At 49.4% G+C, this 24,988-nt stretch overlaps 1 protein-coding gene across 2 annotated transcripts; it reads right to left on the bottom strand.

Moving 5' to 3' along the window:
• Window positions 1–9,274: 9,274 nt before the first annotated feature.
• HLX (H2.0 like homeobox) lies at window positions 9,275–20,070 on the bottom strand. Of its 2 annotated transcripts, none has more exons than XM_061558901.1 (4): window positions 19,290–20,070; window positions 17,242–17,487; window positions 12,654–12,841; window positions 9,275–11,198 (listed from the first exon to the last, which is right to left on the bottom strand). In XM_061558901.1, exons 1-4 carry the CDS (start codon window positions 19,753–19,755, stop codon window positions 10,791–10,793), a joined length of 1,308 nt encoding a protein of 435 aa, XP_061414885.1. In that variant the 5' UTR covers window positions 19,756–20,070; the 3' UTR covers window positions 9,275–10,790. The 2 variants fall into 2 exon arrangements, with proteins under 2 accessions (XP_061414885.1, XP_061414886.1); XM_061558902.1 differs by having other exon boundaries at window positions 12,654–12,838; window positions 19,290–20,043.
• Between the last annotated feature and the right edge of the window lie 4,918 nt (window positions 20,071–24,988).

Here is a 24,988-nt window from a genome sequence, read left to right as displayed (position 1 = left end):
ATCTAACCCCCCAAAAAACCCTTCTATTATGGATGATATTGGTCGCGAACGCCTCCTACGTGTTAAACTGTTATAGACATCATTTTGTGTGCTCGTATTGAAATGCATGTACACCGGATGGACCTGAAAAGTCAATTTCCCCCGTACAAGAATTCCGGAGTAAACAGCATGGGTTGACAGGTATGCACGTGTAGTACACGCACGTGTAGTACACGCACGTGTACGTACCATCGCCAGCCGCTGCCAGTCTCGATCCGCTGCTACCTGAAAGGGGTCCTCTCGAAACATTGCCCCCACCCCGCGTGTGCCCAACCCTTGCCACTCGGCCACAAGTGTTTCTTTTCATCGATGCATGCTCCATCGTTTGATTGCATCTTTCTCGCACGTTGACAATCAGATTTACGCTGCGAGGCTTGCTGATGAAAGTCGCGAAACACGGAAATGCACAAAGTTTGCCAAATCGCTCGTCGCTATGTAACGTGGCGTGATGGTTTGTGAATTGCATGTATCTTGAGCTGGTTTGTGCAGTGTGATTCGAAAGATGGTGTGTGTGCGTGTGATGTGTGGTGCTACACGGGCGCGGCACGGGCTAGAGAAGAGATGGAGTGATGCGGTACAGGAGGATGTGGAGCTGATTTGACTTGCAGATGACCGGTATCAGCGGTGTCAAGATCGGCCTCTGTGGTGGAGCGGACTCGTGAAGGACGCTGCTGGGCAGTTGGAGGTAGTCACCCTCCAAAAACAACGGAGGGCAGACGAGGGACGCTCACAACAACGAGCGGAGCGCAGTGGCAGGTTAACGAATCAAGTTGTCACAGTGGGGAGCACACACGATGCACCTTCCAGCCTTCTCACTCGGAATCAGAATCTTTATTGAAACCGGAGGAATCCGATGAGCTATGAAGCTCTTTTTCACAGATGTCCAGTCGGTGATACCTCGGTCTGTCCCGTGGCCTCCTCCCTGTCGGAGAGCCTTCGACACCTCGCGCGATGGCTTCAAAGTGCACCTAGCCTGGCACAAGCGCCGTGGTAACGTCACCGCCACTTTGGTGGCGACCGACGACGGCGGTTGTTTGTTTGTTGTTGTTGTTGTGTGCGAGTGAGTTTGCGTGCAGTTGCGTCCCCTTTGTGTCTGCGCGTGAGTCTGTCCAATGGGCAGCTGGGCACGTGGCGCTGCACACGACGACTGCCGCAGCGAACTTGGGGGGCAATGGGCTCTCAGTCCCGGGGGGCACCTTGAACGAGGAGCCACCAGCTGGTCGGGGGATGTCTCGAAACATCGATTGAGATCAACAGCGTGTAGGGGCCGTCCATAAATGACGTCGCGCGATTTTGGACGATTTTTGACCCCTAACCCCCCCCCCCCCCTTCGTCACACGACGTCACAAGAAGTCAGACCCCCCTCCCTCAAATTTGACGTCACATGTGACGTCATATTTCTCACCCCCCCCCCCCCCCCCTCGTCACACATCGTCACAAATGTCTGACCCCCCCCGTGACGTCATTTATGGACGGCCCCATAGATTTTCACGGGAATCTCACTTTGGGTGGTGGTGGGGAGGTCAGCCTTGGCGTAGTTTCTCGCTCACTGAGTGTGCGTGCAGTGTATGTGTTTGTATGTGAATGGGCAAACTGCGTACAGCACTTGCCCCAACAGTCTGTGAAGGCTATATAGGGGAGGGGATCTATGTATTTGTATGGGGGAGCGGTGGTACCGCGGTTAGCGCACTGCGCTACGAACAATGTTGAGCCGAGGTCGATGTCCCGCACGGAGCCGATGAGAGTGAAGAAAGTTTGAACCGGTCCCAGACCTCGTCCAGGTCGACTGAGCCTCACAGCACTTTGCACCAACAGTATGTTGAGGCTACACGGGGGATCTTTGTCTTTGTGTGTCTGTGTGTGTGTATGTGTGTGCATATTCTGTATGTGTACTGTTTGTAACTGCATGTGCCGTACTGTGTGTGTATATGTGTATGGGTGTATTGTGTACATGTGTGTACTGTGTGTGTGTATATGTGTATGGGTGTATTGTGTACATGTGTGTACTGTGTGTGTGTATATGTGTATGGGTGTATTGTGTACACGTGTGTACTGTGTGTGTGTTGTTAGCCGTGCGGACGAGGGTAGTGTTGATATGGTTGTACATGATTTGTGTGTGTACTCTTTGCAGGTGTGCTGTTTGCAAAATGCACATAGTTTATGTACTGTATTGTATGTGTATTGTTTGTGTGTGTACTGTATGTGTACTGTTTGTATGTGTACTGTATGTGTACTGTTTGTATGTGTACTGTATGTATGTGTACTGTTTGTATGTGTACTGTTTGTATGTGTACTGTATGTATGTGTACTGTATGTGTACTGTTTGTGTGTGTACTGTATGTGTACTGTTTGTATGTGTACTGTATGTATGTGTACTGTTTGTATCTGTACTGTATGTATGTGTACTGTTTGTGTACTGTTTGTATGTGTACTGTTTGTGTGTGTACTGTATGTGTACTGTTTGTATGTGTACTGTTTGTATGTGTACTGTTTGTATGTGTGCTGTATGTGTACTGTTTGTATGTGTACTGTTTTATGTGTACTGTATGTGTACTGTATGTATGTGTACTGTATGTATGTGTACTATTTGTATAAATACTGTTTGTATAAATACTGTTTATGTGTACTGTTTGTGTACTGTTTGTGTGTACAGTTTATAGGCGTACTTGATGTACTTTAACACGATTTTCTACGTACGGTACGAAAGCAGTGCAGCATATAGGTTGTGCATTGTGTATAGGTGCACTGTTTTGTGTGCAATGTGTGTACGGTATCCACATTGTGTTTCCACGTCTCCCGTGTACTCTTGTGTCCACAGCACTGTGTGTACTGCGCATAGATATCGTACTTGGGTTGCTAAGTCGTTACTTTTTTGGCATTACCGGTAACAAAATGAAATAAACCCCAACCTCCCCCCCCCAGGTTAAGTTACCGGTTGTCCGTTCTAATCCGTGGTTCAGCAACACACACAAAGATCCCCCGTGTAGCCTTGGCAGACTGTTGGGGCAAGTGCTGTTAGCGAGCACCTATAAAGGCCAGCACGGCACACGAGGGGGTGGGTGGCCAACACCACGCCCGGCCGCCTTTGTCTCCCTACACATCGCACCAGGTACACACATAGGCTCGTACATCCGGCTAGGTTCGATTCCATCTCTCTTTGGAGGCGATTTAAACATTGGGACGGACCCCCCCCCCCCCCATCGACCTCTATCCAGCCGGCAGGTTAAATGAGCGACACCACAAGTAGTCGACTGAATGGTGGGTCTCTTCCCACATTGCTCCAACGCGTTGTAGGATCAGAGTAGAACACTTGAACAGACACCCCATCTGGAGCGGTGGTTCTTCACCTTTGCTGCAAGCCATGCGGCCCCTATGCTTCTCGATCGTAAACACAATTCTAATGTCGATACACACACACACGGGTTTGATGCAACAAAGTAGTTGTACTTACAATACCCGCGCTTAATTTGCCTCTCCATGATTTACCTTCTAAACAAATCTGGTTACGTCTCGCAGCCCCAGGTGAAGAAGAACCACTGCTCTCGAGAGCTCCGACTCGAAGTTGGAGGGCCCCTTCCGCCAGCAGTAGCGTGAGCAAGCAATTGCAGGGCTGCACCTTTGATCCATTTTAAAGAAACAACAACCGAGAAACGAGGGCTAATATCCTTCGGCCACGGTGCGATTTGCACGATCGCGCGGTGCCAAACGGAAGCTTTCATTGAACAGAAACTCAACTGGAAACGATTGTCGGGTTTCTGACTTTCGGAACCGGTCATCGAATCGGAAAAGGGTTACCGGTTTAGCAGTTGTCGTGTAACAACTTTTCTATCACTCACGATCGTCCATCATTCCTACTTGCGACGCGTCCTGCCCGTGCCAACCTGGCTTTGTTCATTGTTAACAGTTACAATGATGCCTTTAATTGGCTTACGTCCCATAATCCACGTGTCCCTCTTCCTGTCTCTCAATGTCATTCATTACAAGCGTGCATCTCTCTCTCTCTGTGCGCTTAGTTGTGCACTTTCCCAGTGTTAGTTCCGATAAGTACAGGGCTGCATGTAATTGTGTGTATTGTATGCGTGTTGTGTGCGAGAAACGCGTGTGTGTATCATGTCCATACTGCTCTGTGATTGTGCAACACACACGATGTGTATGCGTAATGTGTATACTGTAGTGAACAACGCGCCGTGCTAGGGACGAGACCACCCGACTTTGACTCCCACTAAAGCCCAACATCGGTGCTTTGAATATCTGAACCGGTCGCAGGCCTCCTCTAGGTAGACTCAGACTAAAATCAGTACCAGGCTCGGTGCGTAAACATCATCGCCACTCGGGAGACAAAGGCGGCCGGGCGTGGTGTCGGTCACTCACCCCCTCCATAGGTGCGCGCTCACAGTTGCGCCAAAACGTCTCTTCCGATTGGCACGGGTGGCTACGTACGGTGCGAAAGAAATTCGCCATACGCACAATACGTGACGTACTTGTGTATTTATATTTGACAATGGTGTGATATTGTGCCATAGAGGTGTATACCATGTAAATGTGCATATCGTACGTGTGTTAACTGTATATATACCTGTGAATTATATGTATAAGTGTGTAACGTATGTGCAATATAACATGTGTACACTTAAATACGCTGCTTATTATGTATACGTTCTCTATGTAATTAACGCGTAAATCATATATATGTGTTAATATACGTATATTGAAGGGTGTGCACATATATATTAAATATTCGGAACGATTTGTATCGATATGTATTTGAACACAGATGCACACATATATATGTAAGTGTTACGCGTGTATTGTATGCATTGTATATATGTGTGTGCTATGTGTGCATGCGATCCTGGGTCTCATCTGACCTTGGCTAATGCCCCACACATCCACTTAGCAAGGATAACGTACGATACATTTGCGACCGCCGCGTTAAAATCTCAACATATAGCCCAATAGGTGTTGTTAATACCTGGCAGTGTAGCATTTCCATGCCACCCTCTGCAGACCACTCACTGCCCCATTATGTGCGCGCGAGTATATAATGCCTCTGTAAATGGTTTAGGAAGTTAACGCACGCACGCGTATAAAGTCACTAATTATCATCACATGCTCAATTGAGCTGTCAACAAGGGCCCTTTCACTACTCGCAGCCCCCCCACCCCCCCCCCCCGTAGATGCAACAGGGCACGGGACCCGTCCTCCAAGTAAAGTTCTGGGGTGGTGGTGGGGGAGGGAACAAGACCCGTTCCTCGGGGCAGTGGGAACGAGGTAGTCACAATCCCACGAGTTGTTTTGGGATAGTGATGGCTGTCCTGTTGCATTAGGGGCCGTCCATAAATGACGTCACGCGATTTTGGACGATTTTTGACCCCCCCCCCCCATCGTCACACGGCGTTACGAAAAGTCAGACCCCCCCCCCTCAAATGTGACGTCACAAAGCTCTGCCCCCCCCCCCCAAAAATAAAACATGCTTCAAATCGCTTTCAACTATTGTCATTGTAGTGCGTATTTAATGTGGCGCTGCACTCTGATGTTGTAGGAGAAAACATTTATGAAAAAGTCTATTTAATTAAGTAGAACGTGTTGTCTATATTTATTTAAAGTTGCCCATTTTGATGTGACGTCACATTTCTCAACCCCCCCCCCCCTCCCTTGTCACACATCGTCACAAATGTCTGATCCCCCCCCTAGGTGCGTGACGTCATTTATGGACGGCCCCTTAAAGATAATACTACACGGCAGTGGTGACGAGGTAGTCACAAGCCCATAAAATTGCTTTGGTATATTGACGGCTGTCCTGTTGTTGCATTAAGGATAACGCTACACGATCGCCTAATCGATTCGCAATGACCCCCAAAGATATTCGTGAATACTGCACTACGGCAGAACGAGTGCGTCGGTGTAAATAGTTGAGTGTTTATTATTGTGTAACCTTGCTCAACGCATTTGCACGCATTCGGCCCCATGGACAAGTTAACATCTTAACACAACACTGTGTGTGTGTTTACATGGTTTAACCAAACATCCCATCTTGACATTTATAAATACGAGGTGGACACGTGTTTTTATGCTACGTTTTACGTTTTTCTCTACACATATGTATACTGCTGTATGGATGGGGAATGTTTACCGTTAAATTCGCGAATAGTTTATGTCAAAACAGATGACATTTTGCGATATCATGTATAACTACACGCGCTCACATATCCACACGATTTTTATATTATTTTTTCAAAAAATTAATCTTCGTTGAAGTACCACTGCTCGGGGCCTCACACGCCACACATACACTTAGCACACATATCCTCTTCTCAAAAGCCCTACAATTAGCCCTATTCATTACACATCACCATATACCACTGCGGTCACATTTAATTATATTTCCATAAGTTTATCATAAGCCCATATGTCATACACTGTACATGACCATCCTAGTATGTCTCTTATCCATATTACATCATCATACCTCACTGCAAAAGGAATTGTGCATTCTTCAACTTTGTTTTACCACGATGTCCCCTTCTTCTTATAAGCGCTACAATAAGATTGTGTACACTGTACGTAAAACCCCCGGTGTCATGAAACGTCGATCAAATGTTAATCTTGCAGCATGCAACGACTCGACCATTTACCACGCTCGTTGTCGTTACGCGAAGACGGTAACGTGTGTGTGTGTGCGCGTGTATCACAGCCCAGAGTCGTACGGCGAATCGGGGCGACCGCCCCGAGCCCCGCGCTTTGGGGGGTGGGGCGGGCGCGCGCTTCGACGCCACTGTGTCAGATGTAATACCTGAGATTTAGTTTGAACGGCCCTGATCACAGCAGACGCTTGTGCTGTAAGAGTGTCAGGCCAATCTTAGAAACTTGAAGCAATCGCGGTGGTAGCCCCCATACGTTATGTGCGTCTGCGCGTCTGATGATATTGACGACGACAGAGCCAAACAAACACGTGCACTGCGTGGGAGCTGAGCGCCACGCCGCTTCTGACGAGACGCAAGCGCCGCGTTGCTGTGCACGGCGCCTCGCGCGTGATCCCCACATCAACAAACAACACCCAGGGCGATCGACGGTGATCGATGGGTGATGCCGCTACGCGCGCGCGCGCGATGATGTCAGCGACGTAAGTGTGGGTTGTGTGCAAGTTGAACGACGTAGCCACAACAACACTAAAGACAACAACACTAAAACAACAACAACACTAAAGACAACAACACTAAACACAACAACAACACTAAACACAACAACACTAAACACAACAACAACACTAAACACAACAACACTATACACAACAATACTAAAGACAACAACGCTAAACACAACAACACTAAACACAACAACAACACTAAACACAACAACACTAAACACAACAACAACAACACTAAACACACCAACACTATACACAACAATACTAAAGACAACAACACTAAACACAACAACACTAAACACAACAACAACACTATACACAACAACACTAAACACAACAACAACACTAATCACAACAACACTAAACACAACAACAATACTAAAAACAACAACACTAAAAACAACAACACTAAACGCAACAACAACAATAAACACAACAACACTAAAGAACAACAACACTAAAAACAACAACACTAAACGCAACAACAACAATAAACACAACAATAACAACACTAAACACAACAACAACACTAAACACAACACTAAACACAACAACAACACGTAGTTCTCAAGAGATGGATGGGGGCCGGGAGATGATGATGATGGTGGTGGTGCTTTGGTACCGATGTAGTTACAGTTTGAAGATAAACTATTTATGGATGATGATGTTGATGGATGCTGGCGTTGGTGGCGACGATAATGGTTTTATGTTCGTGCTAATGGTGTTGGTGATGTTGGAAGCGGCGTGGTAAAATTGTGATAATGGATATGGTGGTGGTTATGATTATAATGATGATGAAAGTGGTGGTGATAATAGTGACGAAGACGATGGCAGCGATGATAACTGCAATGGAAGTGGTGGCGGTGATATGGATGAAGATGTCACGGTGGTGATGATAACGGTGGTGGTGGTGATGATGATGGTTGGTGGACAAGAAGCCAGCGATGACATGCAATGTGGCAGAGGGCCCTGTGTGATTCTGGCCTGGGAGAGGGGTCAGAGGGCTTGTTAACCCCCGACGCTGACCCTCGGTTCATCTCACCCTAACCCCTTATCACACAGAGGGGGTGGTCAGGGGTGACGATACCGAGATAAGGAGACATGCTTTATGGACGGCTGCCCCATCACACCACTTGCTGCAACGGGTCTCTGCTCCGTGGCAGGCTGAGAGGCTGCTTGCGTTTGGTGATGAACGGCGAAGTAGGACTTGTTCACGTCTAATACCCATTAGGGGAACCTTTAGCATCCACCCAGCCGCCCTATACTCTGTGGAGTGTTATTTGTATGGCGTGTGTGTGTGTAGGGAGTGGTGGTGCAGCAGTTCGCGTGCTGTGCAATCAACCCGGCGTCCCGAGTTCGATTTGCGCTCATGGCCAATACACGATTACCTGGGTTGACTCAAACGAGTAGGCTGGTGCAGCGGTGTGTAGTAAACATCGCCACGAGGGAGACAAAGACGGCCGTGCGTGGTGCTGGCCACCCACCCCACTGCCCATGTCCCGACCTTCATAGGTGCTCGCTGACAGCACTTGCCCCAACAGTTTGGCAAGGCTATACGGGTGATATGTCTATGCTTTGTGTGTGTTTATGCGCTGTTTACTTATTCGAGGAGCCAATGTGTGTGCGTGTAAACGTAAATAATGAATCACAGGATAATTGAAATGATAGTTTATTTTAATTTGAAAATAAAGATTTTGACAATTATAATCGCTGGACTTCTTCAGGAAGTTTGTCTATGTACTACTCCGCGTATGTATTTGGTTCTCTGTGGGTGATATTTCATGGTATACCTCCTTTGCCAGCACCAACTTATGAGAAAAGGTTTTCTCCTTTTTTCTGACAAGAAAACAGGTGTTTAGATGTTAAAACGCCAAACTGAAACCTTTTATAAGGAATCATGTCTGCATTAACCACAATACTGGTGGTCAGAATGCAAAAAAAAAACATACTCTGATAGTATATGCATTGTCTTTGAAACTGATTGGTCCACACCAGAGACAGAGTATGTTTTTTGTTTGCATTCGGACCACAAGTATTGTGGTTAATACAGACATGATTCCTTGTAACAGGTTTCAGTTTGGCGTTTTAACATCTTAACACCTGTTTTGTTGCCAGAAAAAAGGGAAAACCTATTCTCGTGTGTGATATATTGCTTAAACTATGAGTAACCATCCAATTGCAATTTTTTTTTCATTTTAAATACATAAATATTCGATTCGTCGGCAGTCATTTTAAAATAGTTGCGTGCTGCGTTGTGTGTAGTGTGTGTGCAGTGTTTGTGTTGTGTACCGTGCGTGTTATGTACCGTGTGTACAGTGGGTGCGTGCGGTGTTTGTATAACGTGTATGTGTGCTGTGTGTGTTGTGTGCTGTGTGTGAGGAGTACTGGTGTGCGGAGTGTTTGTGTTGTGTGCGGTGTGTGCTGTGTACTGTGTACTGTGTGTGGGGTGTGTACCACGTGTGTATGTGTGTGTGTTGCGCGGTCTGTTGTGTACCGCGTGTGTATGTGTGTGTGCGGTGTGTTGTGTACCGCGTGTGTGTGTGCGGTGTGTTGTGTGCGTTGTGCTGTAGCAGATCTCTCCGCAGGACACCGAGGGACGCACACCGACACGGACCCTGCACTTCCATTTGCTTTAATCGGGATTGGGATGATGACACAGCAGGGCGTGCTGAGCCGCCGGCAGCGATCATCGCGAATGGCAACGACTCCGTCTTCTCAGTGAACATGCAACGTTGGGCCAACGTTGGGTCAACGTTGGAGCCAACGTTCAACGTTTCACTGGCTTAGTGCAACCGGACCGACTAAACCGTTCTTGTGTAAAACCAGGATAAAAATAGATTTTATTTTTGGGTTTCTGAAAAAAAGAATTTCCCCACCTAAAAGAGGTAGTTCAGTGTCCTTCTTCAAACCGCTTCGGTCAAAGCTCGGTGCGCGAACCTCCGACTCGTAGTATTCGCCTCTCTCGCGCGCACCCAGCGGCCTCATCGGCGCCTTGCGGGACGGACGTCGCTGCCGCTCAAAGGGCCTCGTGTGCGATCGATACTCGTGGAGGCCCGGCCGATGTGCGATGGTTAGTCAAAGGATACTGTTTACTTAAGGCCTCCAAGAATGCTTAACTTATACGTTTAGAAAAAAGAAAGAAATATACATAACGGTATATGGTACAAACGCGTAACTACACCGCGTAGACATTGGATATACACACACACACGCACCGCAGTCCGTGTTTACCTGCCGTGGTGCTGCTATACATGGCCGGAGTGAAAAAAAACCACACTCTCCACCCCACGCCACTCCGGGATGCAGCAATCCGTCCCTCCCTGTCGTGCAGCCGTGGTCACTCCCGAACAGCTCCCTCCTCGCTGTGCATCAGCGGCGGTCACTTGGGCCGTGCCCCAGCCGTCGTCACTTGCCGGGCCACGCACGAGTGGTCACTCACAACTTTGCGGCCACAGTCACATCCCAATGAGTGCAGGCACCCCCCCCCCCCTACCCCGCAGTGCAACAACCTTGGTCACTCGCGGCTCTGCGGCCATCGTCACTTGTCAGATGCGGCCCACTTGAAGTCGCCGCGCTCACTGTCTCAGCACCGCAGCCATCACGGTCACTCCTCCCCGTGGAGTCGCGCGCGGCTCCCTGTGGCCACCTCGGGCTGCTCCGTGACGAGCGGCGGCCCGGCCGGGCCCTCGTCCCGCGGCTTCCAGGCGTCTTCACGGCCCGACAGGTCCACGGCACCCCCCGTTTCCCGCGACGCGACCTCGTCCACATCGTCCACATCGTCCGCCTCGTCCTCCTCCTCCTCCTCCTCGTCGTCCACGGGCCCCTCCGAGTCGCTGCCGCCGTCGGCCGCGTCGCTCTTGGAGGCTGCGTCGCTGTCGCCGGCAGAGGCGGAGAGGTCCGGGAGGGGCTCCTTGCTCTGCGCGCTCGACTGCTGCTGCTGCTGCTCCTTCTCCTTCTGCGCCTCCTTTGAGTGCCTCCACTTCATCCTCCGATTTTGGAACCACACCTTTACCTGCACGGAGGACGCGCACCACCGCACACGGGGCAACGCGCTCGGCATCAAGCATCGACAAACAGCGGCGCATTCCCACGGTCACGTGCCAACAGCGCCTCGGTGTGTAACGCTGCGCGCGTCGCGGGAAATTCTGCTGCTGATATTGGTGTGCATGCTGTTGCTGATGTGGTTGTTGATGTTGTTGATGGTGTGGTTGTCGATGGGATGGTTGTCGATGTTGTTGATGGTGTGGTTGTTGATGGGGTGGTTGCCGATGTTGTTGATGGGGTGGTTGTTGATGGGGTGGTTGTCGATGTTGTTGATGGGGTGGTTGTCGATGTTGTTGATGTTGTTGATGGGGTGGTTGTCGATGTTGTTGATGGGGTGATTGTCGATGTTGTTGATGGTGCTGTTGTTGATGGGGTGGTTGTTGATGTTGATGTTGTTGATGGGGTGGTTGTCGATGTTGTTGATGGTGCTGTTGTTGATGGGGTGGTTGTTGATGTTGTTGATGGGGTGGTTGTCGATGTTGTTGATGGTGTGGTTGTTGATGTTGTTGATGGGGTGGTTGTTGATGTTGTTGATGGTGTGGTTGTTGATGTTGTTGATGGGGTGGTTGTCGATGGGATGGTTGTCGATGTTGTTGATGGTGTGGTTGTTGATGGGGTGGTTGCCGATGTTGTTGATGGGGTGGTTGTCGATGTTGTTGATGTTGTTGATGGGGTGGTTGTCGATGTTGTTGATGGGGTGATTGTCGATGTTGTTGATGGTGCTGTTGTTGATGGGGTGGTTGTTGATGTTGATGTTGTTGATGGGGTGGTTGTCGATGTTGTTGATGGTGCTGTTGTTGATGGGGTGGTTGTTGATGTTGTTGATGGGGTGGTTGTCGATGTTGTTGATGGTGTGGTTGTTGATGTTGTTGATGGGGTGGTTGTTGATGTTGTTGATGGTGTGGTTGTTGATGTTGTTGATGGTGTGGTTGTTGATGTTGTTGATGGGGTGGTTGTTGATGTTGTTGATGGTGTGGTTGTTGATGTGTTGATGGGGTGGTTGTCGATGGGATGGTTGTCGATGTTGTTGATGGTGTGGTTGTTGATGGGGTGGTTGCCGATGTTGTTGATGGGGTGGTTGTTGATGGGGTGGTTGTCGATGTTGTTGATGGGGTGGTTGTCGATGTTGTTGATGTTGTTGATGGGGTGGTTGTCGATGTTGTTGATGGGGTGATTGTCGATGTTGTTGATGGTGCTGTTGTTGATGGGGGGTTGTTGATGTTGATGTTGTTGATGGTGGTTGTCGATGTTGTTGATGGTGCTGTTGTTGATGGTGTGGTTGTTGATGTTGTTGATGGGGTGGTTGTCGATGTTGTTGATGGTGCTGTTGTTGATGGGGTGGTTGTCGATGTTGTTGATGGTGTGGTTGTTGATGTTGTTGATGGGGTGGTTGTCGATGTTGTTGATCGTGCGGTTGCCGCACCTGCGCGTCCGTGAGTCCCAGCATGGCTGCGAGCTGCTTGCGGTCCGGCTTGGTCACGTACTTTTGGATCTCGAAGCGCTTCTCGAGCCCCTTGCGCTGCAGGTTCGAGAAGACGGCCCGCGACCACGAGCGCTTTCGCTTGAAGTTGGGCGGCATCGTCTCCTTGGTCAGCACCGCGTACGGACCTGCTGGGAGGCACGGGGGCACGCACGGGGGCACGGGCACGGAGTGTACGCACGAGGGGTACAAATGGTACGAGAGGAGCACACGGAGGGCACGAGGGGCACACAGGGACACACGTGGGTTTACAGGTCCCATGGGCACACACACACACACAGGGGAGAGAGGAGGGGGGGTGGGTGTGCAAAGGAAAAGGGCACAACATTGGCACACAAAGATACAGGGGTACACACACAGTCATAGATGCACTCGTGAGCACACACGGAGGCATCACGGAATGGGTACCAGCGGGTACAAGTGGGTGTTCGAATGATCCTGTAGCTCAGTATGCAGACAAGCTGCATCGTCACGACCCGCACTTTAAATGTTCGACCAGGCTATAGGTGAATACGGCAAGAGTAGCGGCGGACATTAACACCTGATACTCGCAATTATAACACTGATTTAAAAAAAAGGAAGAAAAAAACACCTATCCGAGTCCTTCTCCAACAGATCATTTCCTCCTTTGATGAATATTATTAAAGCGGAACGGTGGCGCAGTGGTTACTGCACTGTGCTACGAACCCTGCTGACTGCCCGAGTTCCATTCCCGACAACGGTGAGCGTCAGTGGCGATGCGATACCTGAACCGATGCTGCTGGTGCTGACTGCCCCATCACTTAAATCGTCAAGCCACCCGGAGCAGCGCGGCGCAGAATGTAACACAAACAACGAGGGCCACTGTCCAGTAGTGGATTGACAAAGGGTTGATTTAAGAACAATTGTATTGATCGAAACTAAACTACGAATAGTTGTGTTCTTGCCAACTTTTCCCCCATGTTAAATTCGTCGTCTGCATCGTCACGAGCATTACTTTATAAACTACACGTATAACGCACCACAACAGTAACTTTGGCAACACAATCGTAACAATGAGTAAAGTGGCACTCTCAACAGACCCCTTACATCTTGACTTAAAGCTTTCGTGACCGCGGGTCTTTAGGTAGATAGGTACAAATAAATAAAAATAATAAATATAAAATATTAATTATTGTAATGTTTATTAGTTTGTTACCTATCTACGCGACTTTACCGAAAAACTCAAAGAATAAGACCTCTTACATTCCTATTCCTGCGTGAGCAAATGTCCACGAGCTAAAACCTATTACATTCATATTGCTCTGCACCCAATGGGATTGTTTTCCGCGAATAAATTATATTTATTACGCAATACTGCTTCGTCCACGAATACAACTACGCTTAACATCGTAGACATGCAGCATGGTGGGGTGGTGGAGGTTCAGCATTGCTTCAGATACCACTCGTTGTGCACGCTTTGTCCGTGAACAGGAATCAAACTCAGTTGGCCCCGGGTCCATTGCGTGGTCACGTGAACCACGCAATAAGCCCACTGCTACCCCCCCCCCCCCCCGTCACCTCCGTACAGAGTCGTATTTATTTACACGATGGTAACACGACAAGTTGACTTCGTTAAATTAAACAAATTATTTTGTCATGCTACTGCTGCTTCGTTGGCAGTGATGCTCAAATACAAACAGCAGCAGCAGCAGCAAAAAACAAATGCAACGCATTGCTCAACAACGCCTTATAAGGAAAACTATATTTAATAGGAGACGTTTCGGGCAATGGCCCTTCACAGCACACACAGAGAGAGGCCAGAGAGCGAGAGAGAGTCTCTACCGCTGTTTTTCTTTTTATGAAATAAAAAAACTCCATCACATTTGAAGTGCACATCGTTTATATATATGAAACTAAAAACGCGATTGAACAGATGCTGATACGACATTTGTATTATCGTGATGAAGCAAAGCACACGAGCGACGTGGAGAGATGTAGATGGATGTGCGCCCGCGCATTGGAGCAGAGGGCTCAGCACGCACCACGGAACAATAATGCCGAGGGGTGCTCCTGTTACACTGTACAATGCATACACGTGTGTGTGTATGTGGGTGTATATATACACCCACATACACACACACAAAGACAAAGACCCCCCCCCCCGTATAGCCTTAACAGACTGTTGGGGCAAGTGATGTTAGCGAGCACCTATGAAGGGCGGCACGGCACACGAGGGGGTTGGGTGGCCAGCACCACGCCCGGCCGCCTTTGTCTCCCTAGTGCCGATGTTTACTAAATACCGCACTAGGTTACTCATTCGAGGCCCATGACCGGTTCAGATAACCGTCACTGGCGTCGGCCTTGAACGGGAATCCAACCTGATTCACCACTACACTACCGCTCCCCGTGTGTGTATATATATACACACACGCACACTTATACACACACGTACAGGTACACGTGTGCGTGTGTGTGTATACACACGACCAACACTAGTGACGATTGTCCGAATCGGTTCTGGGCCTCCCCTAGGTCAAACTCAGCCTCAAATGAGTACCTGGTGCGATGTGTACACATCGCCAGCACTGGGGAGACAAAGGCGGCCGGGCGTGGTGCTGCCCCCCCCCTCCCTCCCTCGTGTGCCACCGTGCCGGCCTTCATAGGTGCTACTCGCTAACAGCACTTGCCCCAACAGTCTGTTAAGGCTACACGGGGAACATTTATCTCTGTGTACACACGCGTGCGCGGCTTTTCCGTTCGCGACTAAAATAAACAGCGGCCTGATAATTGGAGCCGGTCGTGGATCTCTCCCTAGGTCGACTCAGCCATAAACGAGTAACAGCACCGGGGATAACGAAGGGGCAACGTGGCGTAGTTTGCCGTCCACCCCCATAGTGTGTCAATGACTACTACAGTCTATGTATGGGAGAATTATTGTTTTTTGTACACATACGATACGTAGACAAAGACAAAGATCCCCGTATAGCCTTAACAGACCGTAGGGGCAAGTGCTGTTAGCGAGCACCTATGAAGGCCGGAACGATACACAAGGGGGTGGGTTGGCCAGCACCACGCACGAGCGGAAATCGAACCCGGGTCGCCAGGTTCGTAGCGCAGCGCGCTAACCACTACACCACCGCTCCCCACTACGTAGACACACACACAGACACGTGTGTGTCAGTGCGCACGTGTTTGCGAGCACGTGTTTGCGAGCACGTGCCCAACAGAGGCGCGGGTAAGGGGGGGGGGTGGTGCAGCTCGACACCAGAGGCACTTCAGGAAATTGGGATTTGAAAACGGCGCAGAGATTACATTACTTCCTATTTCCTCTGATTAGCATTAACATCGCCCCCGTGCGCGCCGCGGGCGATCAGCTCCACGAGCAGCGCGCAGTGTTAGTGCGACATCGCCAACACGTGCGTCCGTGATGTTAGTCACGTGCAGTGTTAGTGCGACATCGCCAACACGTGCGTCCGTGACGTTAGTCACGTGCAGTGCTAGTGCGACATCGCCAACACGTGCGTCCGTGACGTTAGTCACGTGCAGTGTTAGTGCGACATCGCCAACACGTGCGTCCGTGATGTTAGTCACGTGCAGTGTTAGTGCGACATCGCCAACACGTGCATCCGTGACGTTAGTCACGTGCAGTGTTAGTGCGGCATCGCCAACACGTGCGTCCGTGACGTTAGTCACGTGCAGTGTTAGTGCGACATCGCCAACACGTGCGTCCGTGACGTTAGTCACGTGCAGTGCTAGTGCGACATCGCCAACACGTGCGTCCGTGATGTTAGTCACGTGCAGTGTTAGTGCGACATCGCCAACACGTGCGTCCGTGACGTTAGTCACGTGCAGTGTTAGTGCGGCATCGCCAACACGTGCGTCCGTGACGTTAGTCACGTGCAGTGTGAGTGCGATATCACCAACACGTGCGTCCGTGACGTTAGTCACGTGCAGTGTTAGTGCGGCATCGCCAACACGTGCGTCCGTGACGTTAGTCACGTGCAGTGTGCGTGGGATATCACTCAGAACATCAGACGCGACGTCACGGACACGCGCGTTTCTTTGCTCGAAGCGCGGATCGTGATTTAGCGACCGCCCCCGACTGATCGCGTTTAACGCGCCAATTGTGTCGATTGCGCTTTGTCAACTGCGCCAGTCATACCACCGACATTCACGTGGACAGTTGTGCTGTGTTAATGCCGGCCTCCAAACTGTGTTAACTGCGCTAATGGTCGCCGTTTAGCAGTTGTGTAATTGTGCCAGCTGCCCGCTATTAAATCATCTTAACTCTGCAAACCGCATTAACCGTGCTGCGTTAAGTGCGTTTCTGACTCTCCGCTGCGTCTAGCGCACTCGAGCTACGTACGCTGCGTTCACCGCGTCGACCTTTTGTTCGCCGACGCTGAACACGGGTCGAGCGAGAGATCGATCGATCGATCGATCGATCGATCGATCGAGCGATCGAACGAGCGATCGATTGATCGATCGATCGAGCGAGCGGCGTTGCGTGGCACTCGACGGCTTGCCTAGCCGCTGCCGAAGGTCGTCGGCCACGCCAGCCGCGCCTCACCTGGGAAGGCGTCTCTGAAGTGCGGCATCGCGTGGCGTCCGTGCTGCAGGTGCGGACCCCCCGTCGCGTGCGCGTGCATCTCGCCAGGGACCCCGTGCATCCCCCCCGGGGGGAAGGCTCCCGCGAACGGGTGCTGCTGCTGTTGCTGCTGGTGATGATGATGATGCGGATGATGCTGGTGGCCCGGGCCACCGTGGCCGACGAGCAGCTGTCCCGGGTAGCGGGGTGAAAGAGCGCCGGGCAGATCTGTTGGGGCAGGGGGGCGCGTTAGATGATACCAGTCGCACGGCGCGGGACTTGCATTTGCTGCGTCTTGCCCAATGCCCTTCCAGTTCCCGCTGTCCGCGCGAGACGGACGTCTTATCTCACGTTGGGGGTTGTTGTACATTCGTGTTGACAGGCCGTGGGTTTGAACTAAAGATAAACATCCCTAAAGTAAAAACTAAACTATTTTTATTTAACCAAGTAAGGCCCAGTGAGCGAAATCGCTTTTTTTTCAGAAGCGACCTGGCCACATGTGATAGCTCAACTAAGTGGTTTAACATGTGGACATTTATATCAGGCAAATACGTTTAACGCATGTTTCTAAATGTGGAGGGAAAAACCAGAGGACCCTGACAAAAATCCACGCGACCACGGGGAGAACACGCACACTTCAAACACACAGGCGTCAGGGATCGAACCCACAACCTCATGTATAGCAGGCGAGCGAGTCAACATCTCGCCACCGCGGCACTAATGCAGTTACAAATCCCATTTGTCGGACCCTTCTGAAAACGAGTCTGAGACTCAGTGGGGCTTATGGCCTCCGAGATGAAGGGCAACACAGCCCGAGGCCCTGCGTGTGAACTCAACTGCGTGCCTCTCTCTTCCTCTGCCTCTCTCAGGACACATCGCCTTCGTGCGCGTGTCCCGCTCGTAATGCGGCGTGAGAAGTTGGTGCACGCAGATCATACACGGCTCCGCGTTGCATCGAGTTCGAACACACATTTAAAATCCACACGATGTGTGATGCACGCCAGCCGAATATGCGTGCGTTCATGATGTTTATATATTTTAAAAGTAGAATGTATCGGCTTGTGCGATTCCCATTCTGCGTCCCACATAAACAAATCAAAAAACTATAATTTCATCTCGAAGACAGATAAACAGAAAACAGTGAACTTCTCAGCTTCGGAGCGTGAATAAGGGACGGCTTAACAACTACGTGTTTGTTTTTTTAAACAAAGTATTCGGTGCTGCCGCTGAGTTGCCAGTAGTGCGTGAGCGCAAGGAGCAAACACAGCTCACAATATTCGTCAACAACACTGTCGCCTTAACACACATATATATATAACACGCGACGCTTTAAGCGATGACCCGTCTTCATTGCACATACAGAGGCCAGATATAATTAATAAGGTTTGGAGACTGAGCTTAACAGCACCGGGCCCGATGAGAATTTAATTAAAAAAAAAATTCTGGTGGTCCGGCATTTGAATAGTTGCACAAATAGTAGCGATTGAGTAACAGACGAACCCCGATCAATTAAAACATACTACCACGAAAATGTTACCACGGTAAACTGAATTTATATTCAAAGTAAAATGTTCGTTAAGAGTGTTGACGACGCTCGGACACGCGAAAAACGAAACTCTAATCACGCGCGTGTATTTGTGATGACGAAGCAACTGAGATTCTGTAAATTAGGACTACATTTGATACTTTCGCCTTGACTTTAGACCTGACTAGAACGAGCCGTTTTAATCTACGAGCAACAATAGAGTGCAAATGTTTTAATAAGTAAACGTCGTATTAAGGATATACACTTACAGAGATCTAGCCTCGCAGCGCAATCGTTCGGCGCGTGACCGACATCGCCACACTGCAGTATAGCCCGCGGCTATCGCCCCGAGTCGCGGGGTCATGTGCCACCGCGATGCCACTCCAGGTGGCGGCACTCAGGGGGCCTCTCGCAGCCTCGAGCCGCAGGCGTCGCTAACGCCGTTGCCCCCCGGCCGCTCGAGTTCTCGATGAACCGCCACGAGCGCCGCGGGCAGGCGACGTACCGGCGAAGAAGAAGCCTTCGCTGGCCTTGGCGGTGAAGTCGCTCGCTAGAATCCGCTCGATGCCAAACTTGAGCTCCCTGCTGGGCACCGGCGAGCAATGCTGTGCGTGCAGGGTGGCGAGGAGGAGACGCGGCGAGGGCGACGCGCCAGCGGGTCCCGCGCCCGCCGCGGGGCTGGGACCCCTCTCGGCGCAGTCCCCCCCGGGCGAGCGCGGAGTCGGCCGGAGTGGCTGCCCCCCCGCCGGTGGCGCGGGCCGGCTGGCCGCGGGGCCCTGCTTGTGGCCCGGAGGAGGGCCCTGCAGGGTCGCGCTGTCCACGGCGCTCAGGTGCAGAATATCGGCCACGCAAAACGAGCCCTTCTTGGAGGGGTCGCCCAGACCAGGTGCGCAATAGGCGGCGGCCGCAGAGGCCGCGGGCCACAGCGCCAGGCCGTTCAAGTAGTAGGGTGCGAATCCTGCGGAATACATCCCGACGCACGGACCTCGCCCACGCCGCGCTCCGGACAGCGGAGGCCGTGGGAGACGGAGCCGCGGAGTCCGTGGCCGGGGCGGGGAGAGAGGAAACGTGCGCGGGAGGAGCCGCCGGTGCCTTTTGAGCCGCGGACTCCGCCCCGCGGCGCGGCCAATGGGAGCCGCAAGCCCCGGGGCTCCGCGAGACGCGCACGGCTCAAGAGTCGCGTCGAGGCTGCGCGTGGAGGAGGCTTCGGTCAGCGGTGAAGAGTGGGGGACGTGAAGAGGAACTCGCTAACTTCACGAGGAGGGCGTGCGCGCCCTGCGCTCGCTTCTACACACAGAGAGAGGGAGAGAGATACGCACACATACGAAGACCCGCATATACGACGTACACAGCCACATACACAGATTAGATGCTGGCGCACACACGTGTACACGCACGCATGCACGTATACACACACATACACGGACAACGTTCACACACAAAAATAGCGGGGACAGTCTGCTGCGGTAAGTGGTTTTATCGAACGCTTTGAAGACCGACACGGCACACAAGGGGATGGGTGACCAGAACCACGCCCGTCCGCCTTTGTCTCCCCAGTTCTGAGGTTTATGCACCACCACCAGGTACTCATTTGAGGCTGAGTCGAAGTAAGGGAGGCCCTGGACCAGTTCACAGTGTGCTAACCATTACACATTAACCAATATGCACACATTGCCTTTTGAGTCATTGACATACACGTGAATATTTACACACATTTATAAACAGATCCATATAAACCCACGGACGCAACGTATTTACACGCACATAATAACAAAGAGAAAGATCCCCCGTATAGCCTTAACATACTGTTGGGGCAAGTGCTGTTAGCGAGCACCTATGAAGGCCGGATCGGAACACGAGGGGGTGGGTGGCCAGCATCACGCCCGGTCGCCTTTGTCTCCCCAGTGGCGATGTTTACCGCACACCGTAGCAGGTACTCATTTGAGGCTGAATCGACCTAGGGGAGGCCCAGGATCGGGTCAGATAATCGTCAGTGACGTTGGCCGTGAACGGGAATCGAACCCGGGAACTCAGGTTCGAAGCGCAGCGCGCTAACCGGTACATTTACACACACAACAAGACAAAGATCCCCCGTGTAGCCTTAACAGACCGTTGGAGCAAGTGCTGTTAGCTAGCACCTACGCACGCACACATGAACACACACACACGCGCGCGCACACACACACACACGGCTTGGGTTACGAAGTCACTCGTCCTCCGCGCGCGTCCTGTTTGTGTCCAATCAAGCTTGTGGGATGCGTACGGCGGATATTGTGGCAGGAATTGGCCCAAAAATAGAGCGAGGACGCGTGCGAATCGACACTAAAATAAACGCCGAGCCGAGGCCTTTGACGGCCAAAGTCAAGGTTCTATCGGCTCTTTGTCCCCGGCACGATCCGTGCGGCAGACTTGAGCCAACACAGGGCAGTCGTCGGCGTAACGAGGTGCGGGGCACAGCAGGGGAGACATGGGGGATCTGGTGATGGAGTCGGACTTGTGCCACAAGGCGGAATTCGACTCGTTTGTTGAAACCAGGGGAAATGTCACGGTTCTTGTAAGGAGCGTCACGCCACGAGACAATAATTACGCAACACGATTGTTGTTCCTGGGTAGTAAGTGTTATTTTCTAATTGCTTATGCCTCTAAAGTATAGAAAATGGCTGTTATTCCCCACAAACTTTGCTTTTGTGACCAGGACTTTAGTGAAGGAATGACACAAATGCACACCACGTTTACTCATTGAAAATAGGTACATTTCAAAATATCACTGTGCTGGTCACAAAAGCAAAGTTTGTCGGGAATAATAGCCATTTTCGGTACTTTTGAGGCATACGCAATTAGAAAATAACACTTACTACCCAGGAACCGAAGAAGGCAACATTGAACTTGATCGTGCCGTGATTTTTGCTAACAACTATTTTCAATTGTTTGGCTTAACAAAAAAAAACCCTCAAATTCGATCGGTGACTTATTTATGACCAAGTAAAATCACGAGCAACGGAGCAGAGGTCAGAGCAGACTGACGCTGTGAACCTGACGAATCGAGTTTGATTCTCAGCCACAGCCAACGTCAGTGGTCCGTGATTTCTGGATCGCTCCCGGTACCCCCCATCCTCACCCTCCTTTCACCAACCCGCACTTGTCACCGTGGTGAAGTCTGGTCAAAAGAGCGACAGTGCGTGGGGAGGCCTTCATCCAGCAGCCCATTGACGATATACGGCTTTAGAATAGCATGTGTTTTATCTCTCTCTCAAATTTAGCATTCTCAGGAAGAACGTAATCAACCAGGTAGGGTGTTGACTGTTATGTTATCCGACTCTCTGTTGTATTTCATTACATTTCTAAGTATACTAGATTTTTGTTTCTATTTCATTTATACCGGATGATGATTGCTTGTGTTGCAATCGAAACGTCGTATGGTAGTATTTAATTTATTATTTTCTCTTTATACGTGACTTTTCCGAAAGAACCAAAGAGTAATTAGAATAGCCGATTGAGATCGCGAGTCTCTGTATTCATACAAGGCATGGGTTTAAACATAAGAACAAAAAAATCAGCAAACAAATAATAAGCGCGTAAACACAAGCATACATACCGCCGTTTGTATAATTAACAACAGCAAAGGTAAACATTAACTTATCATCTTCTTGGTTCTTTCGGTAAAGTCACGTAGAAGGGAGATAATAAAATAATAAAAATAAAACATAATAAAATTGTATTAAAATTGTATTAAAATGTATTAAAATTGTATTATGTTTTATTTTTATTATTTTATTATCTCCCTTCTACGTGACTTTACCGAAAGAACCAAGAAGATGAATCCCTGCAGTCACGAAAGCTTTAAATCGAAAATTAACTTATCAGTAGTATTTATTTGCATTACACTGGTCTACGATTATAAGACGTCGTCTGCTTCAGAGATGAAATGTGCTGTTTATTATGACGATTAAAACAACTGATTGGCTACTGCCTCCACGATATTTTAGTTTTTACGTTTAACGTCTACATATATTGTGTAGACAGTAGAGCTTTACTCATACATTGTATTTATAGGTCTTTTCATGTGTTTATTGTTGCTTTACAGGATAACATGTCACCTGTCCTGTTCATGTATAAATAAAATGTATTATGAAAAAAAGGTTAAAAACTATTATGTATAGAAAGTACATAGTTCAGTCCTTATTCAGTGTCTACTCAGTGCTTCTTGGATTGTGTCTTGTATTCATTAAATGGAGCATCTCTTGTCACTGTCCAGCAATAGTCTGCAAGCATTGATGGGCTCCATTTGCCCTGAGAGCGTTTCTCCATCGTCGCAATGTCCTAGTGACATCGCTCGCCATACTCGTCGCTCACTGCTCTGCAGTTCGGTGGGAAAACATCTAGATGAGAGTGCAAAAAATGTATCTTTAGTGACATGTTGCAACCAAGGCTTTTGTATGCCTTGAGGAGGTTTACCACCAACTCCCTGTAGTTGTCTGCCTTGTTGTTTCCGAGAAAATGTGTTGCCACTAACTGGAAAGCGTTCCATGCCGTATTTTACTTGCCACGCAGTGCACTGTCAAATGCATCATCTCGAAGAAGTTCACGAATCTGAAGACCAACAAAGACACCCTCGTTTATCTTAGCTTCCCTTAACCTTGGAAATTTTCCACGAAGGTACTTGAAAGCTGCTTGTGTTTTCATAATATAGGTTTTTGGGTCAGATCGTGATCTGACCCAAAAACCTATATTATGAATAATATTGGTCGTGAAAGCCTACGTGTTAAACTGCTTGTGTTTTGTCCATGGCTTTGACAACGTTCTTCATTAGACCCAGCTTGATGTGTACGTTGGTAACACAATCTTCCTTGATTCAACAAGTGGTAGATGCCGAACACGTTACCTCCCAGGCTCCAATGACTGTCAGAGTGGGCAATCTATCTTGATGTAGTCGGAATCTCTCACACGACTATCCCATTCGCAGAGAAAACAGCAGTACTTTGTGTATCCAGTCTGCAGACCAAGCAAGAGAGCAACAACCTTAAAATTGACACAAGCTGCCACTGATGTTGGTCATAGTTGATGCACCTCAAAAGTTGTTTCATGTTGTCAAAGGTTTCCTTCATCTGGACTGCATGACCAACTGGCATTGATGGCAAAACATTGCCATCATGCAGGAAAACAGCTTTAAGACTCATCTTCGATGAATCAATGAACAGTCTCCACTCATCTGGATCATGAGCGATGTTGAGGGCTGCCATCACACCATCGATGTTGTTGCAGGCTACAACATCACCTTCCATGATGGTCACAGAACATGGAAACCCTAACATCACCTGCCAGGAGATTTCACTGCTGCAGTCTGGAACCCAACAGCTCTGCCTTACTCTTGGGTAGTTCCAAATCCCTGACAAGGTCTTTGAGTTGACCTTGTTGTTATGAGGTGTGGTCCAGAGGAGGAGGATGGGAGAAAATATGGGTCATGTGACCTTGATGGTTCAGGACTAGAAGTTTCATCCTCGTCTGACTCAAGTGAGAATGATTCTGGTGCATCAGGAACTGGCAGTCCTTTTCTGTGGGGTACTGAACGTATAGCTGATGGAATGTTTGGATAATGGACAGTCCACTTTTTCTTCATTGACACACCTTTCCCAACTGGAGGCGCCATGCAGAAGCAACAATTGCTGATATGATCTGTTGGCTCTCTCCAAATCATTGGTACTGCAAAAGGCATCGATTTCCTTTTATTGTACGACCACTGGCGTAGATTTGTTGCACAAGTGTTGCAGCATATGTGTGGGGCCCACATCTTGTCCTGATCTCCAATTTTGCAGGAAAAATAAAGGTGATAGGATGTATTCCCTTGTAGGTGTACCGATAGTGGTTATACTGCACTTTTGTGAAGCAAAAGTCACTTTACCACAAACATAGCAGAAGTTATTTGCTTTGTTCACACAAGTACGAGGCATTTCTGCTCACTTTGGCTAAACAGAAATGTGTCTCTTTGCAAAAGCAAACACTGACAAATAAGAGAGCATGACACTGTATGATTTATAGAGCTGATATAGGGCAATTTGTTCAGAAGAGGGATGTAAGCCTAGTTATGATTGCATCATCCATGACTTCTAGGAATAACATGATGCAATTCATATCATGTATGATGCAATCCCAGGTTCAGATTGCTTCATTCATTGTTTTGCTCAAAAAGCAAGTACTCTTCAAACC

The sequence above is a fragment of the Lethenteron reissneri genome, chromosome 25 (assembly GCF_015708825.2).
Source record: "Lethenteron reissneri isolate LAM-NWPU_2019-01 chromosome 25, ASM1570882v1, whole genome shotgun sequence".
Lineage (NCBI taxonomy): Eukaryota > Metazoa > Chordata > Hyperoartia > Petromyzontiformes > Petromyzontidae > Lethenteron > Lethenteron reissneri.
This window is presented reverse-complemented; position numbering and strand designations above follow the sequence as displayed.

Excerpts from the sequence above, each read along its gene's own strand:
- HLX (XM_061558901.1), bottom strand. The coding sequence starts at position 19,755 with ATGTATTCCGCAGGATTCGCACCCTACTACTTGAACGGCCTGGCGCTG. Across the intron at positions 17,488-19,289 it reads CGAAGGCTTCTTCTTCGCCG|ATCTGCCCGGCGCTCTTTCA; the intron begins GTACGTCGCCTG and ends CTGCCCCAACAG. Across the intron at positions 12,842-17,241 it reads CTTCAGAGACGCCTTCCCAG|CAGGTCCGTACGCGGTGCTG; the intron begins GTGAGGCGCGGC and ends CGTGCCTCCCAG.